The sequence below is a fragment of the Anolis sagrei genome, chromosome Y (assembly GCF_037176765.1).
Source record: "Anolis sagrei isolate rAnoSag1 chromosome Y, rAnoSag1.mat, whole genome shotgun sequence".
Lineage (NCBI taxonomy): Eukaryota > Metazoa > Chordata > Lepidosauria > Squamata > Dactyloidae > Anolis > Anolis sagrei.
In genome coordinates, this window is record NC_090035.1 from 24,091,382 (window position 1) to 24,106,268 (window position 14,887).

The window sequence follows — 14,887 nt, forward strand, 5'->3', positions numbered from 1 at the left end:
CACTCCTGCCAGGATCCAGCAACCGGGGACCCACTGCGGCCACCCACAGGAGACCCCGGGAAGGCAGCCAGGCGTGGGTCCTGGTCTCTGACCTAGGAGACATAGTTTTCCAAAGGACAAACAAGGACTCTGCCCCATCATTGCAACCCGGAAATCCTCCTTGGACTCTTTTTGCCCTCTCCTATTGACTTTCTGCTCCACGTCCCGGACTGTTTCCAGCCATATCTTTGGACATGAACTTTCAGACCAGGCTTGCCCTGAAGGGCAGGCAGCCTCCGTTTCCGCGCGCCTTCATCAAGGGACCATGAAATTCCCGTTTTTCTTAATAAAGATCAAATAATTTTTAATAAACTTTGCTTGGGGTGGGGATGGGATTGCCATATGGAATATATAAAATGTATGTAATGAGATATCATTTAGAATGTACTGTGTTTCCCCTTCCCGCCTTTCCTTTTGACCCTTGCCCCATAAAGATGTGACCTGGGGATTACTGTTGCGAGGAGGAACTCCTTTGTCCTCCCGAAACTCTCCTTAATTGTTTCATTTGCATGGGCCGTACTGTTAATCCCCCGACCCTAGCCGTCGGAGCAGACCAGCGAGGGGAGGGGGGGTCAGCAGAAACTCGGAAACAAAGACTGATTTAATCAACCAGGTATTGTTGATCCCCCTTTGAGGTCCGATATCGAAAAAGCCTTTTCATATTTACTCCCAAATCCCATCAACAGACCAGGAAACTCATTGTCCCCCTATCAGACACCTCGCCAAGTGAGGACAACGCCTCACATTCCAGCTGGCGGATGCCCTTAAGGCTGTCATTTCCTCAGTCTTTGTCAGGCTTCGTCCCGCCTCCTAGCTGCCGATTGGTCCATCTTCCGAGGCGCTAGGAAGGCGCTGATTGGCCTCCCAGAAGCTGCGGAGCTCGCTGATTGGACCAGAGGCGAGGCGTGCCGCCAAGCCTCCTCCCAGCTGTTCCGCGGCCAGCCAATCAGGGCGAAGCCGGCCGGCAGAGGGCGGGCGGGATTTTTGAAACTGTTTCCCTTTGTCTGAACCCTATAAAATGCTTGGAAAATTCTGTAAAATCATGCTTGTATGTGAATCATCACTACAATCTCATCCTTTTCAGCTGAATCGCAAAATAAACGCCTCGGTCACTGAACCTCTTCCGCCTCCGGTGAGATTAATTTTTAAAATATTTTCGTCTTCTTTGGATTGGCTTCGCTGGCCTCGCCGAGGTTCGAGGACCCTCTTGGGCGGTCCTAAGGGATCTCTCTCGCTGGGAGACCCCCACAAAATGGCTCGATATCATATAAAGCTCTATATAGCTAGGGGGCAGGTTATCCAAAGAGCTTTATTGTTCATTCTATTAAGATTATATGTATTTCAATTTCCCTTTTTTCCCAGGAAAGGGAGCATCTGGGTAGTTGAGAAAGCCAAACTGTGCTGTCAAAGCAAGGACCCTTTTCCTTTGCAGGAAAGTCTTCCTTGGCGTCACATTCAAAGGTGTGCTATGTCTTGGTCGGCATCTCATCCAAAGGTGGGCTATGTCTCACTTGGCATTCTATCCAAAAGTGTGCTACATCTCCCTTGACATCCTATCTGAGGGCGCTTTACATCTCCCTTGGCATCCCATCCAAAGGTGCCCTATGTCTCCCTTGGCATCCCACCCAAAAATCTGCCATGACTCCCTTGGCAGCCCATCCAAAAGAGTTCTGCGTCATCCAAAAGCATGCTACGTCTTCCTCAGTATCCCATACAAAGGTGTGCTATGTCTCCCTCAGTATGCCATCCTAAGGTGCACTATGTCTCCCTCAGCATCCCATCCAAAGGTGTGCTATATCTCCCTCAGCATCCTATTCAAAGGTGTGCTATGTCTCCTTCACATCCTATCCAAAGGTGTGTTGTGTCTCCCTCAGCATCCCATACATAGGTGCACTATGTCTCCCTTGGCATCCCACCCAAAGATGTGCTATGTTTCCCTCAGCATCCCATCCAAAGGTTTACTATGTCTCTCTTGGTATCCCACCCAAAGATGTGCTATGTCTCTCTCGGCATCCCATCCAAAGTTGTGCTATGTCTCCCTTGGCATCCCACCCCAAAGTCTGCTATCTCCCTTGGCATGCCATTCAAAATTGTGCTACATCATCCAAAGGTGCACTATGTTTCCTTCAGCACCCCATCCAAAGGTGTGCTATGTCTCCCTTGGAATCCTATCCAAAGGTATGCTATGTCTCCCTTGGCATCCCATCCAAAGGTGTGCTATATTTCCCTCGGCATCCTATCCAAAGGTGTACTGTGTCTCCCTTGTCATCCCATCCAAATGTGCGCTATATGTCCCTCGGCATCCCATCCAAAGGTGTGTTACATCTTCCTTGGTATCCCATCTAAAGATGTGCTATGTCTCCCTCAGCATCTTATCCAAAGGTGTTCTATGTCTCCCTCGGCATCAGCAATCGTGAGTGTTCGGCACACCAATGCCAATCTATTTTATTCTCTGACATTTCTCTTGGATTTTAGGAAAAGAAGGGGGAAGGAGGGAGAGGCGGAGGGAGGGGGGAACCTCCACTCTATTCATTAAAATCCGGAGATAGTTCCCATAGCAACCCCGTATTCATCTGGCATCCAGAAATATGTTCTGACTTTGGAAGAGATACCACAAAATTGCATTGAAGTGGACAAGGAAGGGCTCCAGAACCCCTTCTTGTTATGCCTCCCTTTCTTGGGTCTGCTTAACTATTGCACAGAGCCGTGATGGTTGAAGGGCTGCCAAACTGCATTCTTTTTACAGTGTAGATCCACCCAGAGACAGGCTACTAACTAGGTTTGACTGAGTATATCAGGTACCTAAGGTACTTTTTTTGTGCTTCATTGGAGGCCATTCCACATTATATTATTGGATATCCTGTTATCCCAGCATCGGGATGAACTAGATGGGCTTTGGAACCCCTTTGGATTTTGCTGCTCTACAGTTCTATGGTTCTCGGGCTTTGCAATGACCCTGGTGTCAAAATGCAAGAGGTTATTCCAAAACAGAACAAGAATTGGTGCAGAGGAGCTCTGAACCCTCATATACCACTAATTTGCAGACCTTTGGGGTCTGCCAATGAATTTCTGTGGCATTTGTGTAGCGGAGGGATGGAGCCGGGTCTGTGCTGGATCTCAAATTTGCCTGTGATCCCTGTCTTTTTAAATGCAGCTCCGCACTGGATTTCTGCCTCCTGCCTTGCCTTGAAGAGCACCCACAAGCACCCAGGTTCCTAAGCAACTCTCTTCATTGTGGGTGGGAATTGTTTCGATGGAGCACTCTCTCTTTGCTATATATGAGCGCAAAGTGGGAGGGATTGGGGGTATCTGCCTACCCCCCAAACCCTTCCCTCCTTCCTGCCTGATTATTTGGACTTTGGTGCTAATGATGGAGAGGAAAGGAAAAAGGAAAAGTATGCATTTCAGAAAGGAGTTGGACTAGATGACCTTTGGGTTCCTCTTCCAGCTCTCGTGGAACACAGCCTGCCTTCGAAGGCAGTGGATTCTCCTTCTTTAAAGAGATGTTGGGTGGTATCTCTATTTCAGTGTGCCCACCTGAATGACAGAATGGGGTGGGACTACATGACCTTTGTGTCCCCCTTTCAACTCTGATAGAATATGGATGGACTGAGAGAGATGGACTCTCATTCTTTTGGGGTCTTTAAAGGGAGTTTGGATGCACACCTTTTAGGAGTGCTTTGGTTGTGTATCCTCGCATGGAGAAGTGGGCTAGACTAGATGACTTTTGGGGGACCCTTCCAACTTTAATAAAACATGAGCAGCTATGGAGGGTAGTAGGCTATCTTTTAAAGAGAGGTTGCATGGGTATTGTTTGAGAATGCTTTGGTTGTGTATCCCTGCCTAGTAGAAGGGTACCTGCCCGCCCCCAAAGCTCATGGCAGAAGGGGGTTGGACTAGATGACCCTTGGGTTCCTCTTCAAACTCTAGTGGAAATTGACCTTTAGAGATTGGCTTCTAGGTGAGGGGGATGTATTCAAGAAAAGTTGGATGGGCATCTTTCAGGAGTGCTTTGGTTGTGTATCCCTGCCTAGCAGAAGGGGATTAGAATAGATGACCTTTGAGTTCCTCTTCGAACTCTAGTGGAAATGGACTTGATATCGAGCTGCTTTTAGGAGGGTCTCCCCAGCCGAGGAGATCCATGAGGACCGCACCAAAGAGAGTCCTGGAACCTTGGTGAGGCCAGTGAAGCCAATTTCAGCGATAAAAATATTAAAAATAATAAATCCTCACCAAAGTGGAAGAAGTTTCAGCGACCGAGGTGTTTTATTAGCGATACAGCTGCAATCGGATGCATTGTAGGGATAGTTCCACTACAAGCATGATGCTAAAGAATTTTACAGGCATTTTATAGAGAAAGTACAGCAAAACCTTTTGAATTTCCCGCCCGCCCCTCTCCGCCCGGCTTCGCGCTGATTAGTTGACAGCTGAACAGCTGGGAGGAGGCTTGGCGGCCTGCCTTACTTCTGGGCCAATCAGCGACCTTCTCCGCCTCTGGGGAGCCAATCGGCACATTTCTCTCGCTTCTGGAGATGGACGAATCAGAAGCGAGAAGGCGAGACGATCGCAAACAATGGGGAAAATGATAGGATTATAGATTGCCAGCCAGCTGGAATGTGAGGCTTTGTCTTGGCTGGCAAGGTGTGATCGCCGTAAACAAAGGTTTTCCTGTCCTTGATGGGTTTTGGTGGAAGAAACAAACAGAACGGGGCAGCAGACCTCGGGGGGATCAACACTGCCCTTTGTAAATCAATCATAGTGTCCAAATCCAAATAGATTTCCCCATCTCGCTAGACTAACTTAGAGGGCGAGGAAAGGAAATCACAAATGGCTTTTCTTTTGTCCATGCAGATGAGTCAATCAAAAGGAAGTTTCGAGGGAGGCAGGGATTCTCCCTCGAGCACTCCAACAGTCCTTGGCCACTTCTTTCTGGGGCAAAAGTCAAGGGAAAAAAGGAGGGAACGGACAATATTTCGTGCATTATTCCCTTATACAAAGTTCATATAAAAATATCCCATACCCACCCCACACCTTTATCATTTTATTAAAATATTGATTTTTATTAAAAAGAACTAGAAATCCCAAGCTCCTGGTGAAGTTCGCAGAAGTGGCCTGCAGCTCAGCCAAGCTGCAGAAAGTCACTTTTCCCTGACAGAAGTTTGCAGATGGGTGCTGAACTGATAAAAAACAAAATCCATCATTAGGGCCTTGGGAGACTATAACTTCCTCCCAAGGACCAGGCCTCCTGCCCGGCCCCTCTTCCGAAGTCTCCTGGGGGCAGCCAGATGGAAAGCAAAGGCAAGGCAGTTACCGAAGTGCCACCTGCCTGGAAAATGTATCTATTTATTTATTCATTAATTCATTTGTTTGTTTATTATTTCACCTTTTCTCAACATGAGACCCAAGGCATGTTATATACAAATATGCTTCGGAGTACCCATCTCTGGAGGTTTTTAAGCAGAAGCTAGATGACCATCTGTCTGGAAGGCTTGAATTTGTCTTCTATTTTGGCAGAAAGGAGTTGGCTGGATGGCCTTTGGCGGTCCCTTTCAACAATAGCATTGTATGATTTTATGTTCCTGCTGTATGATATCCTTCCTTTTGGGAGTCTGGTGAAATCTCCTTCTCTGGAGACTTTTAATCAAAGGCTGAATGACCATCTGTTGGGAGTGCTTGCATGGTGTCTTCCAGTTTAGCAGAATTGGCTAAGGCTGGATGGTCTTCAAACACGTGGATTCTGTGATTCTGTGGAAGTACAACTAAAACCTGACTGCTTCCTCTTGCATAAAATTGGGTATGCAATTCTGCTCTCCTCCAGTTCCCCAGTGCATGAGCAGAGTTCTTAATGGATAAAGGTTGCACAAATCCTTGCAAACTTATTGTATGCACGTAATGCTATGTCGGTGCCTTGATTTCCTTTGCAGTGTTCCCATTTTGCAGAAGGGGCCAAAAAAGAAGCAGCAAGCACGTTGCTCAGTGTGTCTGCAATTACTCAAAGTCAGCATTTAGCGGGAAAGCAGTGGCTTCCGATGTATATCCATTAAAAAAAAATATCCCGCAAAAGTGTTGTGACACCATTAAATATTATGCAATTCTATCAAAACTTTTAAAACATGTATAGGATGTATAGTAAGGATGAAAAAGCCGCACACCTATTAAAAAACCCAACCCTGCTGCCTCCGCATATGAATCATTTCCAGGAGATGCCTCCATTGAGATGGAGTGGGATCTGTTGATGGCTTGACGCTCCATCTCTCTCCCTCCGTGGCAGTTCAAGTGGTGCCAAACTGCATCTATTCCACATTGTGGATGCACCCTAGGTTTCATTTAATTTTGCTTCCTTGGGTTCCGGGTTCGAGAAAGGGTTAAAGCAAGGAGTGCATGGATGGAAACAAGTCAGCAATGTGAATTCAAGGGAACTGAGCTGGAAGCAAAAGGCTAGAGGCAAGAGAAGTCAGATAAAAAAGAGATCCGCTTCCCAGAATATGAAAGGGAGAGAGAGAGAGTTAGTTCACATTGCCATGAAAACCATAAAAAGCAGATCAAGCCCTGCAGAGGAAGGCATCTCCCTTGATCATCTTGCATCCCTTCCTCCACAATCTGGTCATCTGCATTCCTCACTGAAAGCCATCATTAAGTGTCTGGATTTGGACATTGGCCCAGGAATAATTTAAGGCAGGGGTCCTCAAACTTTTTAAACAGAGGGCCAGGTCACCATCCCTCAAACTGTTGGAGGGCCAGATTATATTTTGAAAAAAAAAACCCACCCATGAATTCTTATGCACACTGCACATATCTTATTTGTAGTAAAAAAAAAAAAGGGAAGTGTGGGCCTGCTTTTGGTTGATGAGATAGGATTGTTGTTGTTGTTGTGTGCTTTTAAGGCGTTTCAGACTTAGGTTGACCCTGAGCGAGGGCCAGGTAAATTACCTCAGAGGGCCGTATCCGGCCCCCGGGCCTTAATTTGAGGACCCCTGATTTCAGGCATTTTGGGGATGGGGGATAATCGATTGTCCCCATTGGGACCCATTGGATCCCTGGAGTTGACATTAAGGACAAGTCAGTGCCATTCCATCTGCCTCGATGCTACCCCAGGCAACTAAGAAAACGTGTTTCCGAATGCAAGTCATTACATGAAGCTGGGTTGCTGTGAGTTGTTTGGGTTGTATGGCCATGTTCCAGTAGCATTCTCTCCTGATGTTTCACCTGCATTTCTGGCTAATGCCATCTTCAGAGGTCTGTTGGAAGTGAGGCAAGTGTGTGTGTGTATCTGTGGAATGTCTGAGAAAGAACCCTTGTCTGTGTAAAGCTATTGTGAATGTTGCAATTAACAAGCTTGAATAGCACCAATTGTTTGCTGTCTGGAGTTCTCCTGTTTCTGAGTGTTGTTCATTATTTACTGTCTTGATTCTGGTGTTTTTCAATACTAGTAATCAGATTTTGTTCATTTTTTATGGTTTCCTCCTTTCTGTTGAAATTGTTCACGTGCTTGTGGATTTCAGTGTAGTCTGACATGATAGCTGTAAGAGTGGTCTGGAATTTCTGTGTTCACAATAATATTCAGCTTGGCTCAAGTGCTCTGCTATAGCTGACTTTTCTGGTTGAATTAGTCTGCAGTGCATTTCATAAAATCGTGGAATCATACAGTTGGAAGAGACCTCATGCGCCATCACGTCCAACCCCCTACCAAGAAGCAGGAAAATCACATTCAAAGCACCCCAACAGATGGCCATCCAGCCTCTGTTTAAAAGCCCCCCAAGAGGGAGCCTCTACTCCACTCTGGGGCAGAGAGTTCCACTGCTGAACAGCTCTCACAGTTAGGAAGTTCTTCCTCACGTTATTTAATTCGTACCTGTGCATTGCTTCGTTTGGTGGTCCCTATGTAGACTTGTCCATACCTGCAGATACCCTCACTGATTGACTTTGCAGCTTCATGGCTACTGAATGCTATTCATGCTTGCTACTTGCAACATTCACACTTGCTTCAGAATCAAAGAATCATAAAGTAGGAAGAGACCTCATAGGCCATCCAATCCAATCCCCTGCCAAGAAGCAGGAAAATTACATTCAAAGCACTCCAGAAAAAGGCATGGCCCAACTTATCGGGCAAAATAAGTTGTGGTGCAGGGTGTCCTCCACCGCCATTCTTGCCTGAGGGGGGACTTCTTCTTCCCAGAAGCCCCCTCTGATGGCGGGAAGGATTCCCGCCGGCAGGTCAAGGGGCCAATGGCCAATTGACCACGCCCACCATGGGTGAGGCCTGAGCTGGCCTCTCCATCCTTCTGGGCAGCCTTCATAAGGCTGTCCAAGGCTCTCCAGCAGGCACTTGGCCTGCAACAGCTGATCCATCCCACCCACCCTGCATGCGGTTTATGTTCTCATTGGCAGTTAATTTTGTTGGTGTGTACCTTGTCATGGTTCTGGTTAACAGTTACTTGTTTGTTTTATGCTCCTTGTCACAACTCCTTGTTGGCGTGGGGCATGAGCCCTGGATCTGGTTTGGTATCCCCCCTAGCGGTTAGGGGGGACACCTGGTGGTCCCAGGGGTGCCGAGTTGCGTTTGCCCAGTATTGTGCCGGCGGCACCCTGGTGTGTGCGGGATCGGGCAGTATTGGGCTGCCTGATCATGATCCAGAACCTATGCTTGGCTGCCAACCCTTGTTCCTGTTATCAATAAATGAATTGTGGCCATCGTTTATCCAACATCATGTGTGAGCGTACTTCTTGGGTTGGCTGTGGGAGGTGTATCGCACTTGCACACGCAAAGGGTTCTTTCTCCCACCCTGGATGTTCCACAGATATATATATATATATACACTCCATTTGCTTCACTGCCAACAGAACCACTAAAGATGCCATCTACAAATGCAGCAAAATGTTAGGAGAAAATGCTACAGGAACATGGCCATGCAGCCCAAAAAACTCACAGCAACCCAGTGATTCCGGCCATGAAAACTTTCGACAACACATTACATGAAATTGTGAAAATGAATGAACAGCATAAGTATAGAATGGGTGACACCTGGTTGGGCAACTTGTCAATGTGAACATCTTACATTTTGGTTCTGTCTCCTTTTTTTTGTTCTCCAGGAACGTTTCGGGGTATCTGCAAGCAAATCAATCACTTCCCAGAAGACGCCGATTATGAGCAGGATGCAGCTGAATACCTCCTGCGTGAGTTTATCTCTCCTCTCTGTTGGTGCCTCCAGCTACATCTACACAGTGGAATTAATTCAGTTTTGGTACCACTTTGACTGCCATGGCTCAATGCTATGGGATCCTAGCATTTTAGTTTAATGGTGCACCAACACTCTTTGGCAGAGGACGCTCAAGTCCTTGAGTATCACAGTTACAGTGGATTAAAACTGCATTCATTCCACAGTGCAGATGCACTTATCGGTTCATAAATGGGAGACAACAAATGAGTAAATTAGTGATTTCATGAAACCACAATCTCCCAGAATTTGAGATAAATTGACCTAAATACTCTCAAGGCACCAGATTCCATCTGATCTTGGAAGATGGGAGACTAAGAAACACTTATTCCTTGACTAAGACAACCAAGCAAAATTAATGTGATTGCCAGGTATTTTATCTATGTTTTAATATGTGCTTTTATAGATGTATTTGACTATTACTGTTGTTGTTGTTGTTAGTGTTATTATTTGATAGGTAGTTTAGTTTCTTTTCCCCAAAGACTATAGACCAGAGATGGGGAAAGGGACCTTTTGGGACTGTGATTTCCCCAAATCACTGAATGGTAGATTTTGGGAGTTACAGTCCAAAAAAGAAGGCCCTTTTGGACTGTAACTCCTGATGCTTTTCTCAATGTACCTTGGAGGCTATAGTCCCATAGAGGGCATTCTGTTCTTTATAGTAGCCATGCCACTTTGTTTGCTATTAAGCTGCAACTTTGTTTGCTATTAAGCTGCAACTCCCATCAGCCCCAGCTTGCATTGCTAGTGGATAATGGGACCCATCGCAGTCCAGCCCCATTTGCAGGGCTTCATGGTACCCATGGTGCCCACTGTGTAGGAACTGTGTAGGAAGGAAGTCCCCTCTCAAACCATATATTTTAGGATCTGTTTAATGTGATGAAGCTGCTGTAGCTCTGTGGTGCAGACGCCTTCCAATCCCGCTTAACGGGGGCTCCTTGCCTTTCCGTCCAGGTGCAGTGAGAGCATCTAGCATCTTCCCCATCTTAAGCGTTGGTCTCCTCTTCTTTGGAGGTCTCTGTGTAGCTGCCAGTGAGTTCTACAAGAGCAAACTCAACATCATCCTCAGTGCTGGGATCTTCTTTGTCTCCGCAGGTGAGTTTTCAAAGGTGCAGAATTAATATAGGGTCGCTGTGAGTTTTTCGAGCATAATGGCAATGTTCCAATGATCAAACCACTATGTCCTTCTGAATCCTAGGATTTTCTATGAAATATTTACTCAGAGAAGGCTTGCCATTGTCTTGGTGGATAACCTCCGCAGACAACTAGACAGGGGGAATGGTTCTCCTGGACATCTCAGTGGCTTTTGATACCATTCACCATGGTATGCTTCTGGGTCAACTCGCTGGGATGGGACTTGGGGCCATTGCTTTGCAGTGGCTATACTCATTCCTGGAGGGCCGGACCCAAAAGGTGGTGCTGGGTGATGACTGTTCAGACCCCTGGCCTTTAGCTTGTGGGGTTCTGCAAGGCTCGATTCTATCCCCCATGCTATTCAACATCTCTATGAAACTGCTAACCAAGGTCATTCAGAGTTTTGGAGTTTGGTGTCAACTGTATGCAGATAACACACAAACTCTGCTACTCCTTTCCGCCAAATGTCAGGGGAGCTGCTCAGGTCCTGAATCAATGCCTGGCAGCTGTAATGGGCTGGATGAGGGCTAACAGACTGAAACTTAATCCTGACAATACAGAGGTCCTCTTGTGGGGCCGATCAGGGTATAGAGTGGCAACCTGTGTTTGACGGGGTTGCACTCCCCCTGAGAAGACAGGTCCACAGTCTGAGGGTCCTTCTGGACTCAGCGCTGATTCTTGAAGTTCCTGTGTCGGCGAAGGCCAGCAGGGCCTTTGCACAGTTAAAACTTATGTGCTAACTGCACCTGCACCTCAAAAAGTCTGATCTGACCATGGTGGTCCATGCCTTAGTTACATCTTGGATGGATTACTGCAATGCACACTATGTGGGCTGCCTTTGAAGATGGTTCAGAAACTGCAATTAGTGCAGAGTGCAGCAGCCAGGTTTCTAACAGGAGCTGACTATGGGGAGCATACCACTCCCCTGTTAAAGCAGCTCCACTGGCTGCCTGTGAATTTCTGGGCCCAATTCAAGGTGCAGGTCATTACCTATAAAGCCCTTTATGGTTTGGGTCCAACCTATTTACACAACGGCATCTCCCCTTATGAACCCAGTCAGGCCTTAAGGTTCTCCAGGGAAGCCCTTCTCATGGTCCCACCACCCCCACAAGCACGGTTGGTGGGAATGAGGGAAGTGGCCTTCTTGGTGTGCCCCCCCCCCCCCCCGGCTCTGGAATGCCCTCCTTAAAGTGATTAGACAAGTCCCTTCATAGCTTCTTTTCAGAAATAATTAAAAACATGGACATGGAAGCAAGTTTCTGAAAATTGTTGATTTATAATTCTACTGTGAGGGTGGTAAGTGGTTTATAGCTGCACTAACCCAACTGTCTTGAACTGGTTTTGCCTCTGGTGGGCAACATGTTTAAATCCAGCAAAGGGTTTAAATTCACGCTGATTTCTATTGTGCTATTGTTTATTTTAATATTTTCATTATATATTTTGTTTTATTTTTGCCTTGGTTTTGCGTTTTATTTTGTTAGGTTTTGATATTGCTATTTATATATCATGTTTTATTTCTGTGTTGTACTGTGTTGTACTTTTTGTAAGTTTTGTAAGTTTGTACTGTGTTGTACTTTTTGTAAGTCACGCCAAGTCCTGTTTGGAGAGGGGGCAGGATATAAATGAAGTATTATTATTATTATTATTATTATTATTGACACAAAATCACAGTATGTCACAGCAAACGAGATCTATATGCTGGATTTCGTATCACAAAATCACAAGTTGAACACTTCCCAAGCGTCTAGGACTGTTTAGGGTTAACTCCAGCTGTGAAGTCTCGGCCTGTTTATTTCCCTGGAGTTAGACTGTTCCATTCTGTTAAGTTTTAGAGTAGGAGCTTAGGCTCCCCCTATAGGCCGAGCTCTTTGGTTCAGCCCATTCTGCCTCAGAGCCTGGTGAAAGACTTTTTGGCTCCATTCCTTTTGATCATAGTTTATAGATGCCAGAAAAGTGTCTGGTCTGGCTTGCAGTCCGTACAGGCCATCCTTATCACATATTTGCCTTAGAGTTTATAGTATTTGTAATAAAGAATAGATAATATTTGCCATAGAATAGTTATATTTGCCTTATAGATAGAGAGTTCATAGATAACACATGTTTCATAGAATAGTTATACTTGCCATAGTTTATAGAATACTTACCTCATAGAAATTATAGATTGTTACCTCAGAGTTTATATTTCACTGTTCTAACACCATCATAATCAAACTGTACTTTTACACCCGGTTTATCCAGTAAACAATTGTTGAACTTAATCTTGTTTGTAGAGTTTTATTTTGGGGGAATTATAGTAATTTAGGGCATACCAATGGTCACTGGGAAAATAGCCAGACACATTTAGTTTCTCATTAGATCTTCCTGGTGTGCCATCATACCAGCTGTGTTATGCCTCTGCTTTTAGTCTTTCTGCACAATATTCTTGCAGCAGCTGAGGATGTGATCTGTTGTTTCACCTGTTTCATACTGTGTTTAAATTAAAACCTAAAACATAAAAAGATTAAGAAAAAATTAAATAAATATCCTGCTTATCTGCAGCTGTTTCTGCTATTGCTCTTGTCTGTGGCTGAGAAAGTGTGACTCACCCATGGCTACTCATTGGATTGCCATGGTTAAGCAGGGATTAGAATCCTGGTCCTATCAAAGTGCCAAGCATTACATTCTTAAGTGACCCTCTCCTATGGTTTCCTTGGCAGAAAGTTTGTTATGGCCCTTTTCCGAGACTGAGAGAGTGTGACACATCCAAAGGCCACTCAGTGTGTTCCTATAGCTGATCTGGCTCCATTCCGACCCCTTCTCTTCCCTCCCTGCAGGCCTCAGCAACATCATTGGCATCATTGTTTACATCTCAGCGAACGCTGGGGACCCTGGGCAGAGTGACTCCAAGAAGAGCTACTCCTACGGCTGGTCCTTCTACTTTGGGGCCCTGTCCTTCATCATCGCGGAGATGGTGGGGGTGATTGCGGTGCACATGTACATCGAGAGGCACCGCCAGATGCGGGCCAAGTCCCACTCGGTGGCCCTGCTGAAGAAGTCGGCCTTTGCTCGCCTCCCCACCTACCGCTACCGCTTCAGGCGGAGGTCCAGCTCCCGCTCTACGGAGCCTCGCTCTCGGGACCTGTCCCCTTTGGGCAAGGGCTTTGGTGCCATCCCTTCCACCGACATCTCCATGTTCACCCTCTCGCAGGACCCCTCCAAGGTGACCCTTGGGACGCTGCTCAACTCGGAGCGGGACCACGCCTTCCTCCAGATCCACCACTCCCTGCCCATGGAGTTCAAGGACGCCTTGCACAACAGCCAAGCCAACAGACGGACCACGCCGGTCTGAAGGAGACGCGGGACCCCAGCCACGTCGCTCTTCGGCCTGCATGATGCCGCTGAACACGCCCCCTGCCCTGCCCCCTTCTGTGATGGTGTTCCTCGTGCAACCTTCGGATCCTTTCTCTTCCCCAAGAGAAATCCTACAAGGCCTCCTCGAGGCTTTCCTTGGGGGTTTTGCTCCATTTTGGGACCCAAAACATCCTCTGACTTGGTTCTTTTGCGGTCCCTCTTGGTCTCTGGCCAGGAACACACGCCAATGTTAGCCCATGTATGAACATGGCACCCGTTTTGGGGTCTTCGGTGGCCCACTCTTCTCCAAAATGCCCAATCCACAGAAATGCTGGAGAGCTTATGAGAAGATTGGGCCACAATCCCACTTCCAACAATGGTGTCTGGCATCTTGAGGGGTTATTGTGTTATCGTGTGCATGCATTAAATCCTCAAGAACCCAGTTTTGGGAATGGGACAGGGCCTTTTGACCCATTTAGGAAGGGTTCCCTATATTCTCTGTCTGTCCCATCCTCACCTCCAAGACTTGGGGCAGAAAACCCTGCTCCAATGTGATGGTCCTCAACCTGCCCCCCATGGGTCGCCTTTTGACATTCCAGGTGGGATGAAGCCCATGAAAAGAACCCTCCGGCCCCCAAACTGGACTTTCAGGGGAAGTCATGACCCAAGCGTAAAGGAAAACCAGTTTACCAATAAAAACACATTTGGATCAGCAGCCCTGGCTGAGTGACCCTTTGTCAGAAAGGCGAGGGGATGATAACAGCTTGAAGGTCAGGTCCTAATATTGATAAATACTAAAGGCCCTGATTGAAGAAAGCAGGGAAAGGAGGTTATTTGCAATTTAGGTCTTCCAGGTGGGAACATTCATGTACATGGTTCTCCTGCATTGGAAATAGATTTGAGGGCTGGAAAAGGGTATAGACTGCCCTATGCTTATAGGAGTAAATGCAAAGAGACTCAGTCACCCCATAGTTGAATAAGAGACCAGGAGAAAAATAAGAAATATGCAGGATAAACTAGGACAGAAATCAAGGCACAGTCTATATCATTCCACAACTTAGAAAAGTATGGATCTTGTTGGAAAAAAATCACACCAAACCCCTTCATTGAGAGATTATCCTTGTAGGTTCAGCGTCTTTTAAAGTGCAAATTAGAACCCAGAATGGATC

General features: G+C 46.5%; 1 protein-coding gene across 2 annotated transcripts in view; it reads left to right on the plus strand.

Annotated features, from left to right (window-relative positions):
- Window positions 1–14,433, plus strand: part of LOC132781912 (voltage-dependent calcium channel gamma-3 subunit) — a 31,165-nt gene extending 16,732 nt beyond the window's left edge. The window contains exons 2-4 of one of the 2 annotated variants that reach the window (XM_060786459.2): window positions 9,130–9,213; window positions 10,209–10,349; window positions 13,202–14,433. In XM_060786459.2, coding sequence (XP_060642442.2) covers window positions 9,130–9,213; window positions 10,209–10,349; window positions 13,202–13,716 — 740 coding nt within the window. In that variant the 3' untranslated portion in view covers window positions 13,717–14,433. The remainder of the gene's footprint in view (window positions 1–9,129; window positions 9,214–10,208; window positions 10,350–13,201) is intronic. The other variant, XM_060786460.2, reaches the window with a different exon arrangement.
- The last annotated feature ends 454 nt before the right edge of the window (window positions 14,434–14,887 follow it).